Raw genomic sequence first — 23,647 nt, 5'->3', positions numbered from 1 at the left:
GGCAGGCATACCTGCCCTAAGGGCAGGTCTGCCTGTCATATGGCATAGGTGTGCATGCACACCTGTGCAAGCACACCAGAATCGGTATTTTACCATCAAATAGTATTTGATGGTAAAATACCGATTTTTTAATGCTTGTGGGACTCAGAAGAGTCCCACCTACATATCAATTTTCCCGATTCCGTAAAAATACCGACTCGGTATTTTACATAATCGGTAAATTTACCTATCGGTAAATTTACCGAGTCTGTAAAATACAGGGCCCTACATCTCAAATTGCATTTACCGGTCGGTAACGGCCGAATTCGGCCGTTACCGACCGGTAAATGCCTACCTACATCTGGCCCTAAATAACACAAGTTGTACTCTGAAATTAATCATAAGAAACAGAAGTAAGGAGCAGAAGACAGAAATGAGTACATTAAAAAAAATTCTGTTTTTACTCTTCCCTCACTTGCTGATTTGTTAATTTCACCCTGCAACATTTATATGGTTTTTAGGTCTCGCCTACGCCGCGCATGCGCTGCATAGGCAAAAAGACCTGTTGCTATCGCTACAGCTTTTCAGCCAAAGACGGTGCACACGTTCCAAGGCCTTCAAAGGCAATGCGTGCATGTGTGGTGATTTACTTGCGGGAGCGCGCGGCACCATATGGGAGCAACTATCGCTCCTGGTGCTGCTCGCTCTCACAAGTGAAACGCACTCACCCCCTCCTCTCACCCCTCCCCCTGCTGCCTCCTTTTAGTCCGAGGAACGCTCTTGTTTAAAGAATAGCGCTTGATGCTGCCTTTTATATGCGTTTCAAATACCAGTTGTTACTATTGCCTAAGTTATAAGTACCATATTTACTGACCTCGGTTGGCATGGCCCTGTTGGGATTCCACCTCATGAACTGCGGGTCACAGCAAATGTCAAACCTGTACCATGAACTCACTGAGCTATCTAACAGAGTACTACCAAGGACTCCATCAATGGGCAGTTTCATACTGTATTCAGAATTTCATTCATAGAAGCCTGCTCTGCTGGCGGGCAGGCCGCTTTGTTGTTGAATTCTTGACAAGCAAAGGTTTGTGTTTTGGGCTTTTTGACGTATGGCAGTGCACTTTTTATGTGGTTTACTCATGGTCACTTCGCCTTGGCCTCCCTTGTGTTCCACAGCGATGTTGTGTTTCCAGGCAACAGGCTCCAGATAGCGGCATGTTGGGCCTTGCTGGTGGGAGCTGTTTATGCCAATAGGTCTCGCCTTTGGAACCTTATAAGTGTTTAGCCATGCAACAGTTGATGTTGTTGCACCAAGGATATTGTGCTGCTTAACTAAATACTTATAAGGTCCCAAAAGCGAGAACTATTGGCTATGCCAATGCTTGTTATAAAGTGTTGCCACCGAAAAGCATCAGTGGAATTGGAAAGCATGATCTACAGTGCTCTGGCAATTTGTATATGTTTTCAAATAAACGGATGGATATCCAGTGTGTCAGGTAAAGGTGTGTTTATTGAAAAGACCAAGTACATAGTTTTGAAAAATTCCCCCTTGGGTTATGTCTATGTGATGTTTTTTAAATAAATGTGTCTCTATGTATATGTAATTTATTTTAAATATGAGAAAATATTAGAGAATATTAAAGCCATATATATTTTTCTTAACTCCTATGGTATTTGGTTGTGTTGTATGTTTATATTTTGTTGCACGAAGATACGGGGTGAGGAATGAACAAGTGCTTGTAAGATTAGAGAAAATTAACCACAACAAACAATTGTCCCTGAGACTCTGGCATATAGACTGTAGTAATCAAAGGGGGGGGGGGATTAACCACAACAGTCTAAATGCCAGAGTAGTATAGTAGAATAGTTAGTTAACTATTGACAGTTGGAAGCTGAATGAACCTCTGCTTCTTCCTCCCTCCGATCTGATTTGAATATCCTACATTTTAGATACGTTTTGGAATGTTCCTTTCTCTGTTAAGACTGTGTCCTGGCCTGCTGACACCTACATCATACATTCCTCCTTCTCATCATCTGAAATTTCCTCTAATCTTAGTATTAAGTGATCTCCACAGTGGGGTCAAGAGGCAAACCATTCTATCCGCACGCTAAATCAAAATTCTTCTAAACCCCATGCCTCCTTTGAGTACTGCTTCTGTGAACTTTTAGACGGGGATGTTTTCTAATTCTGACAACCAATGAGGGTAAGAGTAATCAAGTGATTTCTGACTAACTTCAAACAAGGCACTGGTGGAGGCAAAGCCAAGTGGGTTGCTGGCAAATGTCTACTTGCCGAAGATGAAAAGACAAGCAAAATCAGCAAGACCTTTACCAGCTTTGCCTTTAAAGCATCAGTGGTTCACTTCAGCTTATCAAAGCCGTATTCCAGAATGAGGCCTATTCTATAATACTATACTCCAATGGAGCAGCAGTGACACAATGTAGCATCTCAAAAGGTTGCTTCCTATGTGTGCTGCCATTACAATTTGGTACCTTCCTTAATGTAAATATATGGAGAAAGCTCACGTGTTTTCGACCATGATAGTTTAGTCTCAGGAGATAACAGCATCTCAAAACCTATTTGATATTGATCAAATCTGTGGTCAGAACCCTAAAAAAACTCCACGATTGTACTACTGATTGGGAGAGGTCCTTGTGCTAGAGAATAGCACCAGAGGTCAAGCCAGATTGCAAATCCAGTTCCGATCTCAACAGGAAATTGAGCTGCAAAAGCTGGGAGCCGAACTTGGACCTTGGTCATTCCTCGAGGCATGCATGCATGTTTTCCTCCCTCAGCACATCTGTGATAACAAACAGCCAGACTTGCTGTTCAAAATGTATGCAGTGCCATCCATCTTAGAAACTTGACAAACAGTGAGGCTGTTTATTATCTTAGTTAACGGGATTAGATTAGTGTTGCTGTTAAAAATAGCAGTAGGGCGTAGGATGTTATGCAACTCGCTAAAATGCTAGAGATGTTCTTATTGACAGTTATGTTAATAACTGTTGCTTTATTCTCTTTCTGTGGTTACCATCCATATTTTATGCATGAGATTAAGCCTCCCTAAATAACCATTTGAAAACTACATGTTCCAGTTTCACAGTGCAGTGTTGGTGCACTTAACCGAATCCTTGTACCAGTGGGTTAGAGGTACTACCCTGACAGTTCTGAAGAAATTCCAGAATCTGTATTCTTATAACAAGTTTGTTTTGGGGGTACTTTTGAGTGATTTGATTTTGAATTGTATTTCATCACTACACATTCTCTGCAGCATCAAATGCTATATTTGTTAAATACTGTGAAGTAAGGCCCACTTATACTACTATGTGCGGCTTGTTAATTGTTGTAATGGGGCTGAGAATAAGGGTCACCAGCCCCTTAATAACTATAAGTTATGCAGAAAGACCGCATGTTGGGGCTATTTCACCAGAGATTGCACTTCCAGGTGAAATACCAACTAAAACATGTGGGAATCAAGATGGAAATCACCTAAATAATTCCAATTATCATGGACCCCCAAGTAATGGTAGATTCTTTGGGTGGGCTCCACTTGAAATAATGGTATAATACCAGGCCCCTCGTAATGAGGGCCTGCGTAGTCTTTCTTACATTGTCAGTCCTCGATAATCATAAACATAGTTAATTCATTCAGTGGGAAATTTCAAGAGATGAGAGGCCCATCACCACCAATATCTATCTTAAGACTTAGAGTAGAACCATTTTCATCACTAGCTCAGTAGCAAGTTAAGTCTTTAGGGGTGGCATTAGTAGCTGCAATTAATGTCTATAAAACTATAATCAATTAAGCATGATTTGGCAATAACATAGTGGAATAGTTTCTAGGAATGGATTTTTTGTGGTCTTCAAATCCCCTTAAAAATATCAGACTTAGCAACGAGCCATGTTAATGACATTTGTTTCTGTGCATTATACTATGAATGTTGTCTTGCCCATAGTAAGGTGATAGACAACAGTGTAATTGAAATCATTTTCCCAGCGGCGTCGTGAACCCCCTTGCTTTCGCAGCTATAGGGAGGCAGGTTTTTTTTATGGGCCTCTTTTGTCTTCAACTCGGTAGGCAAGAGCTCATAATTAACCAAAGAAAAATGTGTTGATAGAAAAGGGAAAGAAGGATTAAAGGTTAAAGGTAACAATGAGTGAAAGAATACATTGGTGGGTGAAATGATGAATGAGTGAGTGAAAGCATGAGTGAAAGGGTAGATGGGTGAAAGGATGTGTGGGTAAGTGAAAGGATCGGTGAAAGGGTGGATATGTGAAAAAATGCATGGGTGAAAGGGTAGATGGAAAAATCGATGATTGGGTGGGTGAAAAGTTGAGTGAAAGGGTGGGTGGATGAAGGCTTGGGTGGATGAAAGGATGGATGAAAGGGTAGATGGATGAAAGGACTTGCGAGTGGGAGGAAGGATGGGTGAAAGATTGTATGTTTGAGTGAAATAATGGGTGAAAGTGTGGATGGGTGAATGGAAACACTGATTATTGAAAGAAAGGTGAAAGGATGGATGAGTGAATGATGCGTTGGTGAAAAAATGAGTGAAAAGAGTAAATGGGTGAAAGAATGGGTGCGTGAAAGGGAGGACGGGTGAAAGAATGCGAGTGAAAGGTAGATGTGTGAAAGAGGGCATGGGTGGGTAAAATGATGGGTGCAAGAGAGGATAGCTGAAAGGATGTGTGAAAAACGTAGATGGGTGAAAGAATGCTTGGGTTGGTGAAATGATGGGTGAAAGGGCAGATGGGTGAAAAGATACATAGGTCAGTGAAAGGATGGGTGCAAGAGTGAATAGGTGAAAAGATCAGTGGGTGAAAGAGTGGGTGAAACAGTGGATGGGTAAAAAGATGCGTGGATGGGTGAAAGGGTAGGAGGATGAAAGGTGTGTGGGTGGGTGAAAAGGTGGATGAGTGAAAGGACTGGTGAGTGGGAGAAAGAATGGGAGAAAGAATGGGTGAAAGAATGCCTGAGTGGGTGAATGGGTGAAAGGATGGATGGGTGCAAAGATGCATGGATGAGTGAAAGGATGGGTGAAAGGGTAGATGGGTGAAAGGATGTGTTGGTCAGGGAAAGGATAGATGGAGGTCTGAAAGTATGTGAGGGTAGTTGAAAGGATGGATGAATGGATGAGTGGGTGAGTCAAAGGATAGGTGTAAAATATGGATGGGTGAAAGGATGTGTGGGTGAAAGCATGTGTGGGTGAAAGGATGTGTGGGTGAAAGGATGGAGGAAATAAATGGTGGATGGGTGAAAGGATGCATGGGGGATGAAAGAACGTGTGGGGTGGGTGAATGGGTGAAAGGATGCTCCGGTGTATGAATGAGTGAAACAGTGCATGGGTGAAAGGGTGGGTGGGTGAAAGGGTGGATGGGTGAAAAGATGTATGGGTGAATGAAATGACGCATGGTAGATGAAATGATGCATTTTAGATGAAATGATAGGTGGGTGGATGAATAATGAAAGGATGTGTGGGTAAGTGAATGGGTGAAAGGAACGATGGGTGAAATGGTGGACGGAAGAGTTAAAGGATAGATGGCTGGAAAGGTGAAAGACTGAATGAAAGAATGGATCAATACCAGCATATAGAGTTGAAATAGCGGATATAAGTGGATCGAGGGAAGGGTGAAAGGATGTAGGGATAGATGCTTGAATGGAAGAGACATTGGAGCTCTTCTAGTGAGGGTTGAGCTCACTTGTTTCGCTTTCTTGGTTCCATCAGGCTACTCCCTTGGTTGTTCCTACTAATCCATATTCTGCACACATATTGTGTATCAACAACATTTGGGAACAAATATTCGTTATAGTGAACTACTATAGAATATAGTTTTCCACACACTCTACGTAGAAATAAATGCAAACAAACTTGCCTGATCCTGCAGAAAAAGGATTTCACTTGAGAGTATTCATATAGGGATGGTGCTGGAAGACATGAAAAAAGAATATATAATTAAAACATTTGACATTTCCCCTGTACTGGCGCCAACCCTGTTGTCATTTACAACTTCTAAGAAAGAAAAGAGAAACTTTATACTATTCACGAAAAAAAGTAGGAAATATAAAAATGTTGGCAAAAGTAAAAATTTGGGAACACGAAAGCTCCGTCCCCCCCTCCCCGCCCCCTAAGGTACAAAGCACTTGGATGACTTGGTAAGCTGGGACTGACACTCATTCAACGTTGGGCTGGACCCTGGTGGCAGCAATACTGTATTGGTGACAACGATAAAAGGAGTATCAGTCATTAACGTTGGATCTCAGTTTTACCACGGTATCACAAGTTGAAGGTCTATAGGCCTGTATGGAATATACATTACTTGGCTAAACTGGCGTTTCATCACTGACCACTTGTAACCGCATAGGTCCAGACTTTTTCTCAGGAACAAAGTCCTCCAGTGGCGGCCTGTTGGGGTCACCCCTGGTAAAAATATGGAGGATCATCACACCAGGGAATACCATGTTCGGGGTAATTCTGTATGATCTGAGATTCTTTTTCTGGATGGTAGACACCTATAAACCCCGACTTGTCTTGTTGTATTTCCAATGCTGAGTCTGTCGGCATTAAGGGTGGGCTGTTGGAGATAACGTTTATTAAAATAGTAGATTGTTCATGACGCCCTTCCATATCTAATGAATCCATATTTAATATGCAAAGGCGTGGATGTAAAAAAAGGTCGTTATATATGTTATGTCTCATTTTTTAAAACGTAATAATTATTTTCATTCTCTGTTAGCAAAAAAACATCAGAAATTCCTGCCTGCTACAATACAACACAGGCCTATCTGATGTCAAGGCTAGAGATTAGGATGATGATTAAACAACCATGTTGTTAACTTTTTCATTTTTTGCTTTATGTCTGGATATAGTCCACCTGCATTCCTGTCTCTCACAGAACACAATGGGATTGGTTAGCCCATGCAGGAATGGGGGTACATGCTAATTTGTCGTGCTCTTAGATCGAACTAATACTAGCCAACAAATGACTCCATAATTTTTTATTTTGTTTTGCCAAAAGAAATTGACATTTAATCAACAAAAACAATGTCACTTTCAACTGTAAGGACACAGCACAAAAAGCAGCTAAGTTAAGTTGGTCAAAATTAAAGAACCATTCCTATCACAATTTTAAAGTAGGTGAGCTGCACAATGAAAACGTGCTCAAAAGTAAGCCAGCATTTGTGCTCAATTTAGCACATGGCCTCACTAGGACTTGAGAGCCAATATTACTTCATCAGAATTTGACACAGCAAGTTACTACCAGCTTGTAGCTGAGGGCATTCGCCCATGTGAAACAAGGACTGATAACTGATAAAAAAGGACGTGAAAAGTGTTAGCTCACATTGTATCCCAATACTTATCACTGGAGTCGTTGTCGGGCTCAAAAAAACGACCATTACTCGACGCAAATATTGCTGCAGCATTGTGGTGTTTCTGTGTGAGCCACTCCACTGCCTCCTGGGGCTAAATGACCCAATAAGTGAATAGAGATGGGATGTCTGTTGACAGTAGATGTTCAGACTGCCACTAGCCATGATTTTCACTGTGAACCTGCCACAGAGAGGGCATTGTTACATTTCTTTGGAGAATTGTGTTGTTGACTCAAATATGGGCTTGGTATTCAATAGAGTATATATGTTTACAGGTAAGTCGAGAATACTGTGCAGGAGGAGAGAAAACAAGCAGCTTGTTTTTATTATTTGCATACACAGGCTAGACGAACGGAGCGCAGTCTCCAATGCAGAAAATTACAATGGCATAGGATTGTCTGGCCGCAAAGCACAATGGTGGTAACGCCCGCTTGGAGCATTTTCACTGCATGGTCATTGCTTTGTGTCCTGGCTATTCGACCCTCGCCTGTCCTACAGAGTTTTTGGGCTCTTCTTGGTTGCTTTTTGGGGCTGTGCTATAAATTGCTACAATGTTTGCTTCCCTCTAGTTTATATCACAACAAGGGGTGATGGGGGGGGTTGGGGGGGGCACAAAGTGGTGCAACTTCTACAGTGTAACAGGAGAGGCTCGTCTTGGTGGCCCGACCAATGGACAGCTAACGGCACAAGCTAATGCACCGTTGGGCCATTTGGTGGCACAGCACTGGCATAAAGACTTGCGGCATAGAAGACAATATGCACCCTGATTAGAAGTGCATGCACTAGAGCCACACTGAATGACTCAGATGTTACTACGACACGTAAAGGAACGGACACAGATACTTCTGAACTTAGCATGGGAGGGGGCATAGTGCTCAACTTACTACTTGGACTGTAGATGGCAGGGCATGAACCTGAAGGCGAACAGCATGACTACAGTAACTTCATCTAGGGCACCGGAGCACTCTATCTGGTGATCCTTTGTTGTGTGGAACCACGGGCGATGGCATGCAGTGTCCTTGAAACAGAGTGGCTGGGGGGGGGGGGTAGGGTGTGTAGAATCACCTATTGTTTAGGTCCTTCAGACCCTATTTCCAACCCAATAAGGGGTCATGAAATTGTTTCTTTTGGTTATAAGTTACTTTGATGCTAGGCATGTCCATTTTTTGACCATGTGGATGGGGATTGTCATAGGGGTTTGTAAGGAGACATTGAAGTGCCACAGAACATGTTAAACGCACAGATGGTACACTTAGTTATGGCATTAATTTCTAGAATCAAGGCTTGGTTTCTAAGGGTGGCAATGTTAGTAGTTACGGAACAAAATGTGATAGTAGTCATTGGCTGGGAGGGAGGTTCACCTAAGAATCTTTTTATGGTTTGCCTGCATTTTCAAAAGTGACCAGTAGGCAACCCATAGATCATAAATGCTGCATCTTAACTGTTTTAGTTTTAAATCCTCTGTTCTAGCGCTTGTGGCCAAGTGGTGATACCTGTTACACCATCAATGTGTTGACCATTTAAGCTAACAGTTGAATCCTGTGCTTGCTTCCGATCATTTCTGACCAGTTAAAAGGAGAACGGCTGCTAGATGGCTCAGTGAACTCAATTTCCATTCTATTTCAATATCCATTATTAGTGAAACATGACAATATCACAACAAATGGGTTGCTCGGTTGGACTGTTGGAGAGTCAGATACCAAGCTGAGTGTGAATCAAAAAGACAGATGCAGGGACTTTCATCTCTAACCTTCAAGTACTTCATATATGGCCAGTCACTGTTCAACTGTATGCTGGAATATGTTTAAGTGGAAGTGTGCATGTTTTCCCCCTTTTCATAATCCTCTTCATTCATTAAAAAAATATACCATTGCCTCAAATTTTAAATTACATGTAGATCGTGACTATAATTGTATCGACTTCTGCTCCATTATTTAAAAAGAATAATATGAAGCTACTTGCAAAAGGCTAACAGAGCAATCTATCTGCTACAATGCTTGAACTAATACTGAGCTTGAAAATAAGTACATTCTGATGTATTTACACACCTCACACTTAAAAAAAAGGCAGAAAGAGTGTGGTAAAGCATGGTTAGCAGTACATCAAAATGAATAAATGAAAGAAATGGATTACCAGTGTCTGTGCCCATGTTCCACGGTTGCAGATGGGATTGGGTGGTGTGTTTATAGAAGACACTGACATCTTGAGGAGCCAGAAGCTCTACAAATCTAGAGGAGTCAAGAAATTCCTTCTTACAATTCAAGATGGCCGTTGCTTGTTCAGAGATGTACACCATTTTCCCAGAGGTTAACGAAAACACTACCACAAAGGCGTCCTTCAAAAGAGGTAAGGTAGATTTAGAATCGGGAGGATTTCGCAGAATTTGAAAAAGTTTTTCGTTTGAACACCTATACACAAATTTCAAAACAATTCGCAACCACAGAGCAACAGTGAAAAACCAATACAATTAAGGAAAAAATGACACGGTTAGTAATTTTGAACAGAGGCTTTCTTTGAACTACCCCCGAAAGTCCACAGTTGAAATTCAGTCCAGTTTTAATGAAGCAGTATAGCACCTTCCTGACGTCATTTGAAGCTCTTAATTGTCCCTCCCGTCATTTATGTGCCTAAGAGTAAGTAGCGGATGCACACTGGGGGGAGAGAACAACTAACATCTTACAATGCCTGGGAGCATGTTGGAAGTAATGCCAGTAGCACAAACACTCCTCATCTAATCATTCTATACAAGGAGCTGCCTAGGCTTTTGTCCCCTCTGCTTAGAGCATTATCAATGGTTGACACCATCTTTTGAAGGTGTGAAGCACACCTTTTGAGGGTGTGAACCACTGATGACTGCACAACCAACAATTAATGGGCCACAGCAAAGGCAATGGTGAACAAGTGAAGGAAGAGTAATTACCAGGTACTAACGTCTAGTAGCAAATGGACTATAACGTTTTTAGCCATAGTCCCCATAATCTCACACAACAGCTAAAAAACAGTTCCGCTGTTTCAATTTATTCAGTGACTCTACCACTCACCATAGAAGGCAAGCAAAAACAGTGGGTGTTGTTACCAGCATCCTGATTGGCTAAGCTAATCAATGCATTTCATAAAGAGTGCCATTTCATCTTCTTTATTATCTGGCATCTCTCTCATAGGTAGCCTCAGTTAAAAGTGCTGGTAGCTGCACTAAAGTTCCACGGTTAGCACATGTGCACAACTTTAGTCATGAACAGGCTTTCATGAATCTTTTCAACCGGGAGCCCGTGTCCACAGTAGGTTTGATGCACCCTGGAGATGGATGAGGACAATGTTGGAATACATATGCTTCTACCATAGAGGTATTTACTCTGCACACACATAGATATCATCAGCTACCTACTGCACCACCTCATACATTTCAGGAGCAAAAACAGTTCACACAGGTACCCAAACATGGACTGATCATTGACAGGCTATATGTACAGACGCACATACACACACACACGTTCCTCCACCCCATCCATGACTTACTCTCACGAACATTTTTTAATTTGTTTTCATTTTTAGTGTTTTATGTTTGGTCAGCAGTACAAAAACAGAGTACAACAAAAATTGTTGTAAGATTTTGCAGTCTACACTTTGTTTTGTGCATGGGCAATGGTCAAATCACGTTATGTGTACAAAGCAGCAAAGAACAAAGAGCAACATTGTGCAATGCGTGTAGAACATCCTTCATCAACAGTGAATATATATTTGATATTTCAAAAGTGGCCCATATTCGAAGAAATTTTTGAAAAGGTAATATTTTGACACGGTTTTAAAAAATAATAAATAGCAAACATCCTTCTACTCTTCTGTCACTCCTAACATAACACAGTGCTAAGGGCAACAAGGCCTACCACTTCTGAGAAGGCTTAAATATATCCTTGCTAGACCTAGAAATCTTTGCGCAAAGGGCAAACATGCATACAGAAACCAGATCTTGGTATACACACCTTGGGTGCCCCGGTCCTTGCTGAGCGTTTGTGCCTCATTTCTATATCTTGTGCCGAATAATATAAAAATGAGAGATTCGCGATGTAGAATCTTGTATTTTCCAATACCTAAAATGTGGTGCAGTGCCCTCACTGAATCGCTTAATAATTTCTCTCAAGCTGAAGGTCTTTATGAATCAGGCCACTTAGTAGACCACTTTCTTTGAACACCTTTATGGAGGACTCTCAATGCCTTCATAAAGAAATAGAGAGCACAGGAATTTTCAGGGATGTGATGTACAGCTGGTAAAAAGCATTATGTAACGTTGACCATTCAGAATGTTTGCTCTTTGAAATAAGCTCCTATTTGCGCGTATCTTAGGAATTTCGGCCTTAGCTTTAGGAATCCAGTTTGCAGTTAACTATCATTTTATCTTATTTCCATGAAGGCGGAATCCTGCAATTCCATGATTGTATTTAATAAATGTAGCATAATGAAGGCTAAGATATCAAGAAACACTGGATAGTCTTCATGATGATGGCAGACATTGAGAAGCGTATTAATTCTACCGGTTTCATTAAGCTTATATCCTGCTTGTCCAATAGACTCCTCTGAAAGGTATAGAAAGTCAGTCAAAACTTTAGAACACACTGAAGGTTTAGTACCAATGAGATCTTCTGTTCTTCCATACCATAAAAAGGCTCTTGGTGTCCTATTTTTGCAGCCAACTTCTGGCAAAGCCTCTCTTCAAGTTCAATAAACATACTCTGTAACGTTGTTAGACTCTATCACTGCAAGCAAATACTTAGCAAAAATGTGCAAGCGCATCAATCTACTTACTGCATTGCTAAGGAGACGTGAAGCAAAGATCATATCTGCAGCGTTGGTAGTGGTTTCTTTCGCTTCCCTCGACAAGTGGACCTATCCTGGGCTAATTTTATGTTACCACCCAGGCACTATGGCTTCATCAGCGTGCTCCCAGCAGTGTGGATGGAGGTTTGTTTAGCACAGGCGTGGTATACACAGATAAATTAGCAGAAAGCAAGGCAGAAAACAGGATGGCAAGCGCCATTGAGACCTGGGTTAGAAGTGGTTCTCAGTGACTAATTGGAGTAGATGCTGTAATCAATCTTTTTCGGGATTTCTCTCACTGTAGTGGTGCCTCTAGACATCCTGGGCAGAGCGAGTGAACTGTGCACAAAGTACTATTGTGTGGTGTCTGGCGCACATCTATGGTTGGCGTAGTTGGCTGCTGCACAGACTGCACAGTGCCAACTGTAGTGTGTGGATTTCAAAGAAACTGGTGGGCATGGAAAGGCAAGGAGGTCAACCACAGTCTAAAGTTTTGGGGTAGGGAGCAGCACACATTACAACTACAGGTCTCTCAGTGTTAAGGATTTATTGCCTGCCAGCACCTAAAGTGACTGAAAGATGTCACAAGTACACGTACCTTCAATCAACTAGTGACAACAGATACAGATATTGAAGATGTAGAGGTTCATCACTAGAGCTATTAAGCACCTCACATCCAGAAGTGTCACTTACTCTGCTATGCTGTGTTCAGCATGCTCATGTGAAACTACTGCATCGTTATCTTGATTTTACAGAGGAACCTGCGCAAGCAGTGCCATAAAGTATAAGCAGTTCTGTCATGATTGCTACTAAATATAATTGTGTTCCTGTGGTTAGTGTTATAGGAAACAATAAGATGAAATGGCACCATAACGCTATATCAACTGATTAAAAAGGTACAGAAACGTGTCCTTAAGGAATTGTAGGACTTTTTCAGCCAACAAAGAGCTCCAAACAAGAACGACCTCCAAAGAGGTGATGAAAGTTGCAAGGGCGCCAAATTGCATGCTTCCTAGAAAGTCACGTGACTGCCTTTGGAGTATCTGGTTTTCATCCAATTGGCAAGGGCCTTCGAGAAGCAGTGTTCGCCGAGGCTCTGCTCCGGTTTTGCAGCAGGACTGTGTGCACAGAAAGCTGTCCACATAGTGGTAGGAGCTCATCTATACGTTAAGGAATCCAAGTCCCCATAATCGGAAGGATTTGTACGTAGGCTTCTGCACGCACTTTACAGGATGAACTCGATGGTCAGATACTAAAGTGTTTATTTTTTTTATTCAAACCCGGAATGAAGACAATTTTGTCATGTGAGAAATCAGATCAGAGTGTGAGGCAGCACTCGATCACTATACGCTGCATGATATATGATATCGTAGGTAGGGGGAAGCGGCCACTACAACGAAGCCGTTTCCACGAAATCCTTAACCACGCATGCAGTACCACGCATGCGTGGTTACCACAAAAGCCTTTACCACGCATACCTTTACTACGAGGTTTGTAGTAAAGGCATATGTGGTAAAGATAAAAAGTAAAAAAAGGGGAGCTTGGGGGGGTCCCCCCCAAAAAAAATCTCACCTGAAGTCACGTCGGGTTATGTATTTAATCAGCGTCGTTTAAGAGAAATCGGAAAATAAACTTCCGCTTTCTCTTAACGACGTGTGACGTCACCACGCAAGCATTCGAGGTAAATTTTATGCGTGGATAACGAATTCCGTTGTAACGCATGCGTGGTAAAGGCATGCGTTGCAACGGAATTCGTTGTAACGTCATACATTCGTAGGTAGGTAGGTCGGTAGGGAGATGATAGATAGATAGATAGATAGATAGATAGATAGATAGATAGATAGATAGATAGATAGATAGATAGATAGATAGACAGACATATGACCATTAGATTACAGATCGTGAAATATTCTGCTGTCTACTTGCATTCGACTTTATATCAATTAAATTGTATTTCTAAACTACATACATCTACAGGCTCATTGTACAGGTATAGTAAAACGTTGTCAATGCTGTATTTTGCCTACTTCCGCCTCTTCATAGCAGCCTTCAAAAGGGCCACTTATCCTTTTTTCGTTTGCCAATCTACTCAGAAAAGGCATACCCTTCCATTCATTTGTATGTCTTCACAAGCCTTTGTATTAATCTGTTTTAGGTTAAAATGTATTTACTTCAGATGTTTTCATTATTGCCGCATGCACTGCTAGACCCAGTCTTTCAATTTCCTATTCCTTGCCTGGTCTTTCTTTAGAAGTATATTTTATTTCCTTCATAGTTACCTGTGCATATACCGATCTTATTTCTCACGTATGTCCTCTTGTTTGCAGAAGAGAAATAAAATGATAGTTAATACAAAGACCTCTGTAGAAAGCATCTCAGAGGCATCGCCTTCAACACTTTTCAGATATTTTCCATTTTTCTTTAGCAGTTTACGCTTTGGCAATTTACAGATGATGCTCTGCATAAAATGCCACTCCCTATGAGAGAGTTGGCATGTCCTTTCCAGATTTCGATTCGCAGTATTCGAGTGCACGGGCTCATTTAATCTCGTATTGGGTGGCAAACTTCCCTGCAACGCCGGGAATTTGTTTCAGAGCGAGTTCTTGCAGCTCATTCTGATTTACTAGCAATCGGGGAACAAGTCCTATAAAAAGAAGTGGGGGGGGGGACTAACAAAGTAAGACAATATGCAAATGACCTCATGACGTCACGACGTAGTGCTATAAAAGAAATAAAATAGTGCTATTTAAATTATTTGTGTAAATACTGGGACAGACAAACCCATCTGACAGTCTTACAGTGCATGCATTTATATACAGGGACAGAACAAAGGCAATAGCACGCCTCTCTTAAGTACCTGTGACGAGAAGGCAAGATGTGTGCCTATGTTTCCATCTGTGGCATTTACATTTAAATGTAAGGTTCCAGGCAGCTCCCAGTCAGCATATACAAACAAAAGGAGGCCGGATGGCCCCTTAACTTTCGCCCAGCTGGAGGTAAAAAAAGGCTCCCTTTCTGCTGGGAAAGGAAAGCAGGCAACGTGCAGGTGCTGCTGAACGTGTCCCAGTGTCTGAAAATCATACCGGGACAAGTTCAGCATATTTCTGAGGGGCCAACTTCTTGGCAGGGGGGACGGCGTCCACCTTGTGAAAAGAGTGGGGGGACGCTGTGTACCTCCGACATGAACCCTACTAGCAATGTTACATATAAAGACTACTCAATCCATAACCCTTTTTAATCAGTTAATAACACAAGCCACGCCTGTTACAGGCTAGTAGTGGACGCTGCTCTGTGTAGGCCCACCTTCTGTCTATTGAGAACCAACCCTGCAATACCTCTAAGGAGTTAATCAGGGATTTGAGTGGGATGCAAAAGGTGGAGGGACTGTAAAAGGGACGTGGCCTCTTTATTATAGGGTGTGGCTTAAACACAAACACTTTTTTTTTTTACATATGTACTGTGCCATGCGACAGGTATTTTGGTGCAAGAGTAAGTAAAACGTGAAACAAACAGGAACTAACTCACTGAAATAGAATACCTTACTGTTTGTTTACATTTATTATACAGAAATCGACCAGTGTTATTTGCCAGCAATGTTAAAGACATGAATATAGGGCCCAATAGGGACCCGTTACAATATCTGTTTTTAATTACTAACCGGTCGGAGACATGGAAATAACCGGCCCACTTAAAGGGGTCAGTTACAATTGTCCTGGTATTCCTGCATTCTTGACTTTGGCAGGTGAATACTGGGCCTGATGTCACAGAGTGTGTTTGCATACCTGGTAAAATCTCCTGCTCCAGCAAAAGGACACTGCCTCCCCTACCCAAGCCCCTCCAATACCAAAAACGAAATATAGAAGGCACCAGCAGGCTCCCTGCCTGCTCTGACCTATTCCCCACACCACTACCCACATTCCACCCTTCCCAACATTTCCATTTACCACCTGCTCAATAAGGAGCAGATGGTAAATTCAGGCTTCTCAGAACCTTTTGTGGGACCTGGAACGAAAACTCTTGAGAGTCCCCTCTATGGTTTGTAGTATAAAGAGCACCTTGTAATTAGAAAAAAATGTTTACTGAGGAAAGAGAAAATCAGTCTTTTGGTACCACCGAGTGATGTGGACGCGATGATTGCATCATTAAAGAACAGATAATTCCCACTTTTTATTCTTGAAATATAAATATGTTTTGTAACAGGAGCATGGGTGCCCAAAATATATGGGGCATGCACACAAAGTTAAGGCTGCCCTCCCTTTCAAACTGTTTCCATCCAATACCCGTCCATATACCACGTCTTCACGTGTGATCGGTTTTACCTCCTCCCAGGAGGAAAAATTGATCACATGTGAAGACGCGGTATACGGAGGGCAACGATCTGTGTCGTCGGGGGACTTCCAATTGAAGGATACCCCCTAAAAGGTGGGAAGCCGGTATGAATTCTGAGGGCTACCACCTGTCACCCGTGGCTTAAACTGGAAGTCCAGTGAGGTGAAGTTTGGCCCCGAGCCCTGATGAAATTGCCGCAACAGAATTAAGGCAATTAAACATGTTGGCGTATCCTAAAGTCTGTAACATGCAGTTTGCTTTTTAATCTTGAGTGGGCTCATAGCATTGAATAAAGTAGGGACATGTACATGTGAGTCACAACTCATTTTTAGTTTGGAGAAGTGTGGATACGCTTTCCAATACCAGGGGGGCTAGTATGACACAAGCACTTTTCTGTGCAAACTTTCTTTGTATTCTTTCATCACTTTACGACTGGCAATAGATACAAGCCAGCGGTTGGGCGGAGACATTAGCATCCTGCCCCCAAGATTTGAATGAGTTGTAGTATGTTTTAAGCAGTCGGGGCTATTCAGAAAATTGTTTGCTTCTGGGTGGAGGGCCACCTGATTTTAGTATTCCCTCTTTTGCTCCTTAATATGGATGCCCTCCCTTTCAAACAGCATGGATAAAAGGGAGGGGAAAAAAACTGGACCTAAGAATACAAATACAAAAAAGGAATCTGTAATTTAGGGTCCACACAGTTATTCTCGATCGTGGGGACTCAAATTTGTAAATGCATGCTGGAGAAGTGCAATACCGGCCACAACTGGTTATTCCAGTACTCCTGCAATGTCTAGCTCATACTTAGGCTCTCAACTAGGACTGGGGCTCCAAGAAGCAATTTTCTGTTTTACAGCTACAGACTGTAAGTAAATGCACTTTTTCCATGGTCATAGGCCACTTTTTGTTAGATTTTATTGCTAGTGTATTCATTTGGAGATTTATATAGTACGGCTTAAACCCATGAGGGTATCCAGGCGCAGTCCAGGGAGATTAAGAGCCTGATTATGAGTTTGGCGGTGTGGCAGTGCGCAGCACGCCACCGCCCCGCTCCCACATTGCCAAACTCCACGGCTGACTGCCGGATTACACGTTCTAATCCGGGCGGGTGTCCTGCAGTGGCAGGCCACAGCGCAGCCTTTTCGAGGTTCATAGAAGAGCCTTAAAAAGGCAGGGCTGTAGGGCTGCCACAGCGCGTACTAGCACGGCCTGTAGGACTGCCACAGCGCGTACTAGCACGGCCTGGACTGCAAAAGTCCAGGCCGTTCTGGAACAGTGGGTTAATGCAAACAGGGGCCACATCATGTGCCCCCTGCATACATCCACAGTCCCTGAGGGACTAAGTTTCCGCACCACCACCCTTTTCTTGGCAGGCCCCCCACACTGCAGAGGGTGGATGTGAGGAAACTAATAATATGGTTGATGGTGCTGCAGCACCACCGCCAGCCCATTGCGGCCCTCCGACCACTGCAAACCCACCAGGGATGGTGGATCCCTGACAGCTGCTGCAGTGCTATTGTGGTCAGAGCGCTGTACACATAAGATGGTGGTAGGACCACTCGTGTGGCGTTCCACAACGCCACAGGACCTGCACCGTGAGTTTGGCAGTCCTATCGAAAGCGGCACTAGTAATCACAGGATGTTGAGCCGATGCCGAGACGCAAACCTGGACCCCAAGCTCCCAAGGTGGCAGCTCTGGCCTCTGCACCACACCCTCTCCCTTGTATGGACTTTGAGCACTGGGGCCCTGCCTTCAAAAACCCAGTGTATGTGCTCTGACCCCTAAAACATTGGTACAATGGGCTCATCCCTGATAGACATATTTAACTTACCTGTAAGTCCCTAGTATATGTACCTTGTGTAATCAATCAAATATCACTAGTGGACTGCAGCAGGGTATTTTGCTACCACTACCATGTAAAATATGACTCTAGACCTGCCACACCAGCCTAGCATGACAGTTCTAAACTGTTATTGCCACCTTTTAAGATCACCCTTTTGACAAGCCTAGAACATAATTGTTAATGCTTCTAAGTCACGCCCAAAGTAAACCTTAAATGCCCATATGACAGGGTGCATGGTATTTTAAAAGTAGGACATGTGCATTTAGGTTTTACATGTCCTGGAAGTAAAAAATTGCCTAAGCTGTTTTTCACTGTGGCAAGGCTGGCTTTTCCATAGAAAAGTACTGAGTTACATTAGAACACATTATAAAGTATATCTTCAGTTTGGGAATAGCCAGAACCAGGATTCAAGGACTCAAATTAATAGGAATGTAAAATCAAATCTGATGATGAAGTCACATTTTAAGTTACTATTTTGAAAATTACACTTTCAGAAGGTTGGCATTTTTTTTGCCTAAAAGCCTCTAGTAGCCATTTCAGAGATACCCCCCAACTGTTACCTGGCAAACCTGCTGTGAGATCTGAATTTCTCTCAGGAAAGGGAAAATGGCATTGGCTGGCAGGAGGTGTGACCTACTCCTGAGAGGATGACCTGAGGGATTTGGCCAACAACTATACAATCTTTCAAGTAGTAGGCCCTGCCACAGGCAGACATAACTCACACCTAGGCCTGCCATTGCCCTCTGCCATTTGCCAAGTAGCCACAGTGGCACCAATCCCAGTTGGAAAACACCTGTTCCAGCACTGGCCTTTGAGGGGGAGTTAATTGCCCTAGCCACACCTCAGGGTTGGCTCAGAGCTCTGGCCAAGGGTAGAAAGATTTTGCCATGTTGGGGTTTGGCACAGCAGATCACTATGGGATTGTTTGTCACACCCCCATGAAAGGATGTCAAAAAGGGTAGGGTTGCCCCTTGGAACTTTTCCCCTTTGTTTAGGGAGTTACCCCAACTCACAAGCTAGTGCCAGGCATAAATGTGACACCCCTGGGTACCCTCTGCAGAACACCTCTGGATCTGTGAAAGAGAGAAGGAATGTACCTGCTGAACCCTGGACTTCAGCAAGAGGAATGCACTTACTGTAACTTGTAGAGAGAAACCCCAAGGGCTCAACCCGCGCCCTCGTTTACCCAGGACTGAAGAGTGGTTTCCAATGTCTAGTTGTCTAGAAACCCGTTAACCTCCAGGACCACAAAAGCCAACGTCCCTGCTGAGTCCAGCTGACCAATACCAGCTGGACTTGCCCTGGACCCTACTGGTGGTTTCTGGGAAATTGAGTCTTAACTCCCAAGTGGTGCCATAAAGATCCTGGACCCTTGACTAGTTGAGACTGGACTCGCTCTCTCCACCAAGAACTGCAAAGCTGGACACTTAGAAACCTGTTCCAAACTTTTTCCAAGAAATAACCAGAGACTAGCACAAAGCAACAGCAGCCAAGGTTATAACCAGTCGGATTCAACGAGCTGGTTAGCCCTGCTGAAAGAAGTTTAAGTTCCAGAGAAGTTTCTACATCTACGCGAGCGTTGAAAGATTCCACTAAGGCCGATGTTGAGGAGCAGCCAACTGCCAACGAGACCTCCATAGGTACAGATTCTGCCTGCAGAGAACTTTCCTGCCATCGATGTTGAGAGCCTCCAAATTCCAGTCAAAGGCAAGGCTCCTACAGACTCCCTGAACTCTGGACAGCTTAGAAGTCTCTTTCGGACCAAGCTGGCTTCCTGGCCCACTGATAGCTCAATTGATGAGGATGTTCTCCAAGACTAAGTCAGAAGGCAAACTCTCCATCAGACCGAACTTGGACCCTGTACCTGACTCACACTCCACCGAGTCAGCCTTAACTTCTGACTTTGACCCATTGAAGCATGACCAGATACCCACAGTAGGCACCTTGGATTTTTGGCGCTTGAAATATCAAACATTTAATACAATCGTATCTCCTGTTCCTACATACAAGTTTTGTTGTTGTGGTGTCGATTTGCTCATTAAAATGTTCTCTCTTGTTATAAATTGGAGAGTGGTATATTTATTGAGCTGTGTTTTCTACTTATTATTTGTTTTGGTATTGTTGCAAAGTTTAGAATTGTTTTCCCTAAATTAAGCCTATCTGCTCATGCTCAAGCTATCAAGGGTTGTGCTTAGGATTAAGGTACTGAAACCTAACTGGACCTAGTAAATGATTGTGCCATTATTACTTGAAGAAGACTACTATCCACTTCGACTAATAATCCACTTTCTCCAACAGACATTTAAAGATCTGTTTCTTTTGTCTCCAAACGATTAAGAGGCCGGTGGGGCCAATTGGCCATTTTATTACAAATTAATTACCGGCTTCAGTAGACTATGAAGGATTTATGTGAATGCTTCCATGGTATGCCAATGAGCTATCATGCCTTTTATTTTTGCAAGCTGCAGCTCTAAGATCCAGTGTGCCCTTTATTTGTTAGCCCTGGCTAGCTGTTGGAGTGATCTGAGGTATGCACTTTTTTGATGATCAATGGGTTTCTGCAGTCAACAAACTGGTTGCATTTTTTTTTTTTTACCAATAGGCATAGGTCAATGCATTTCAATTATGTAAATAGAAAGTACTGCACCCAGCATGTCTGAAAAATGTCCTTGGTGGACTGTGCCTCTGTTTTGCAGCGACCTTTTCCGCTTAACATACTTATACTAAGTGTTTGCGGGGATTTGGGAACAAGTGTGTGCACTCTGGTACGGAGGAAGCCCGAATCGTGTGCCAGAAATATGGAGGAGCTGGAGTGCTCCAGTACTGCGCCGCAGCCAGCCGCCACACCGGGTGAGTTTGGAGGAATCTTCATTTCTGCACAGTGCCTTTGTTTATTTACTGAGCGGGCCCGCAAGGGCCGCTCCAACGATAAGACGAGTTTTCGTGAAAGTGAAACTGCATGCTGTCTTGCCTCCCAAGGGGGGCAGGTGATGTGCGTGGCGCGTACACATTTCCAGTCCGGCTGCCCGTGCCCATCTTCTGTCTCCCTTGAGAGCCAAGTCAGCGACAATAGGTCTCACTGGTGACAGCACTTTGCGCTGCATTGCCAGGTGTGAGACCTAAAAAGGGATTTAATTTCAGGCTGAGGTCACTGGACATGGCCAGAACTGATTTGCATCTGGGTAGTCCCCGTTAGGACTGCACAGATGAGCTAAGAATAATTCAGGGTAATACTGTTTAGAATAGATAAAATATCTCACACGTGTCCACCCCGCATTTCTTATTTTTATATAAGTTGGTAAGTAAGAGGAGTTCTGAAAATCTTATACAAATACTGTTGCCTTTGTATGGGGTTCTTGAAATTGGTCTTCACTTAAATTTAAATCAAGGCATTGTGTGTGGCCCTGGGCTCTATCAAGGTATTGTCATGGAAAACAGGCTTTTCAGGTATCCTAAAAGTAAAATGTATAACAAGGCCAGAATGGACAGGCAGAACATTTCAGTGTTCGTGTTTCAAAATCTTTGATTCATTGGCAGCTGGAGAGTTTCCGTATTAGGATGTGATGTGAGCCACAGACACAGGTCAATCAGTCCGCAAGTCATACGTTTGGAGTCGGTGCACCTTTCTGTATTTGGACTCTACCTGGTATAGGCTGCCACATTCGATATACAACCCACACCTTTATTATTTCTGCATAAATGGCCTTCCAGTACTCCTTCAAATAGCGCATCACATACGCACTATATACATACTTTTCCTAATTCTACCTCTGAATAAACCAGACGCTGTGGGCTGATGGGCTGTACTGTTTACTGGCTTTGTCCTGCGTCCACCTTAGAGAATGTACCTACATAAAAGGGCAGGTGATCCTTTATATGAAGGACCACCTGCTGGCTGGTGCGTGCCATACTGGTACCTGCAGTGGGGGTACAAGTGGCCACCAACTCCAGAACTCATACTCAATCATCACCAGATTGAACACAGCTTCTATAATGTTTTAGATGCTGAGCCCTATTCTGAACTTAATGCAGATGGTGTGAATGCACACATAGGTGTGGTTCATAAACAGGCAGGCATCAGCAGGCTTTATCTCTGGTGGTGAGTGTGAGAGGGCACGTGCACTCAACGGCATCCAACTTCAAAATCGTAAGCACCAATACAGCTTTCTTCTCACTGCTAATGATCTTCATGCTACTATTTCCTGGAGTCCGGCAACACTCCTGCCATTGGAGTGAAACGCCAGAAGCCACCTCCTTGCAGCCACCATCAGCTGTTGCTAGCATGGGAAGTGAGCTCTCCGGAGGTGACTTGTTTTGTCAGTTCCTTGGTGAAGATACAACTATGGAGCACCATCATCAGGAGAGTGGCTTCAGCCATCACAAGCTCTGTGCTGCTGTTGATGCTAGGAAATACCTGTGCTAACTAAAGCTCTGCAATGATGCCACTCTTGCCCCCCTGACTGCGCAATACAGTTGGTGCCCATGTGCACCTAGCAAGCAGACAGGAACGGTCATGGGGAATAGACTGGAGAGGGGACAGCAGGTGCACAGACGGGAAGAATGGGAGCCCCAGCTGAGGTAGGCTAACAGTAACTCTAGGGAGTGTGTACATTGCAGTATTATTTGTATAGGTGTAGAACAGCACAGCAAACAAAAGCTCAGCTATAGTTTGATTGTAATCGCACATGTTAATGTTATGTGTGAAATGATAACCCACCATGGCCTCCACATTTAAAATAGGATTGTGGTCATGCTGGATGGGGTACCAAAAATCAACCAATTTGCTATGGAATTTGCTGAAAGATGTCTTTGCTAGATGTAGCAGATTACACAAGTCTTAGGAGACCGACAGTGGAGGTGCTGAGACTTTTTAAGCTGTTTTCCCACTCAGTCCTTGATGCAGCAATCCGTCTCCTGAGATGGGCTTCTTACCTGTCAGGGCTCATCCCATTCCACAAGTGATCGTGGAGACATCTAACTCTAAATAGCTGTAGTGTGGTCTCCTTCAAAATAAGAAGCAATTAATAGCCGAAGGGGCTGACTCAAAGTCCCATTCTATGTATTATTTTTCTATTCAGCAGACAGCTAAAAGTCCTTTAGTGGAACAAACAGTACATGATCTATTAAGCAAGTTCACAATGCGGATGCCGAACACTGTGCTTAAATTCATGAACAAAAAAAACAAAGGACGGGGGGCAACGCTTCAGAGCCAAGCATGGCGGACGCGTCTCTGTAGAGCTCCGCTATCCCGAACGTGCTTAGAGCCATCATCCAGCTGAAATCCGGATCCCGGACGCTGCTGCCACAGGG

General features: G+C 43.2%; 1 protein-coding gene across 2 annotated transcripts in view; it reads right to left on the bottom strand.

The window, feature by feature from the left end:
- PER3 (period circadian regulator 3) overlaps positions 1–23,647 on the bottom strand; it is a 361,451-nt gene that overhangs the window by 278,221 nt on the left and 59,583 nt on the right. For both annotated transcript variants that reach the window (XM_078642926.1, XM_078642925.1), the window contains 2 exons: positions 9,486–9,687; positions 5,858–5,909 (listed from right to left, as the gene is read on the bottom strand). In XM_078642926.1, coding sequence (XP_078499052.1) covers positions 5,858–5,909; positions 9,486–9,687 — 254 coding nt within the window. The remainder of the gene's footprint in view (positions 1–5,857; positions 5,910–9,485; positions 9,688–23,647) is intronic.

The sequence above is a fragment of the Lissotriton helveticus genome, chromosome 5_1, assembly GCF_964261635.1.
Source record: "Lissotriton helveticus chromosome 5_1, aLisHel1.1, whole genome shotgun sequence".
In the NCBI taxonomy this organism is placed as follows: domain Eukaryota; kingdom Metazoa; phylum Chordata; class Amphibia; order Caudata; family Salamandridae; genus Lissotriton; species Lissotriton helveticus.
Note: the sequence above shows the minus strand (reverse complement) of the source record. Positions and strands in the feature narration are given on the sequence as shown.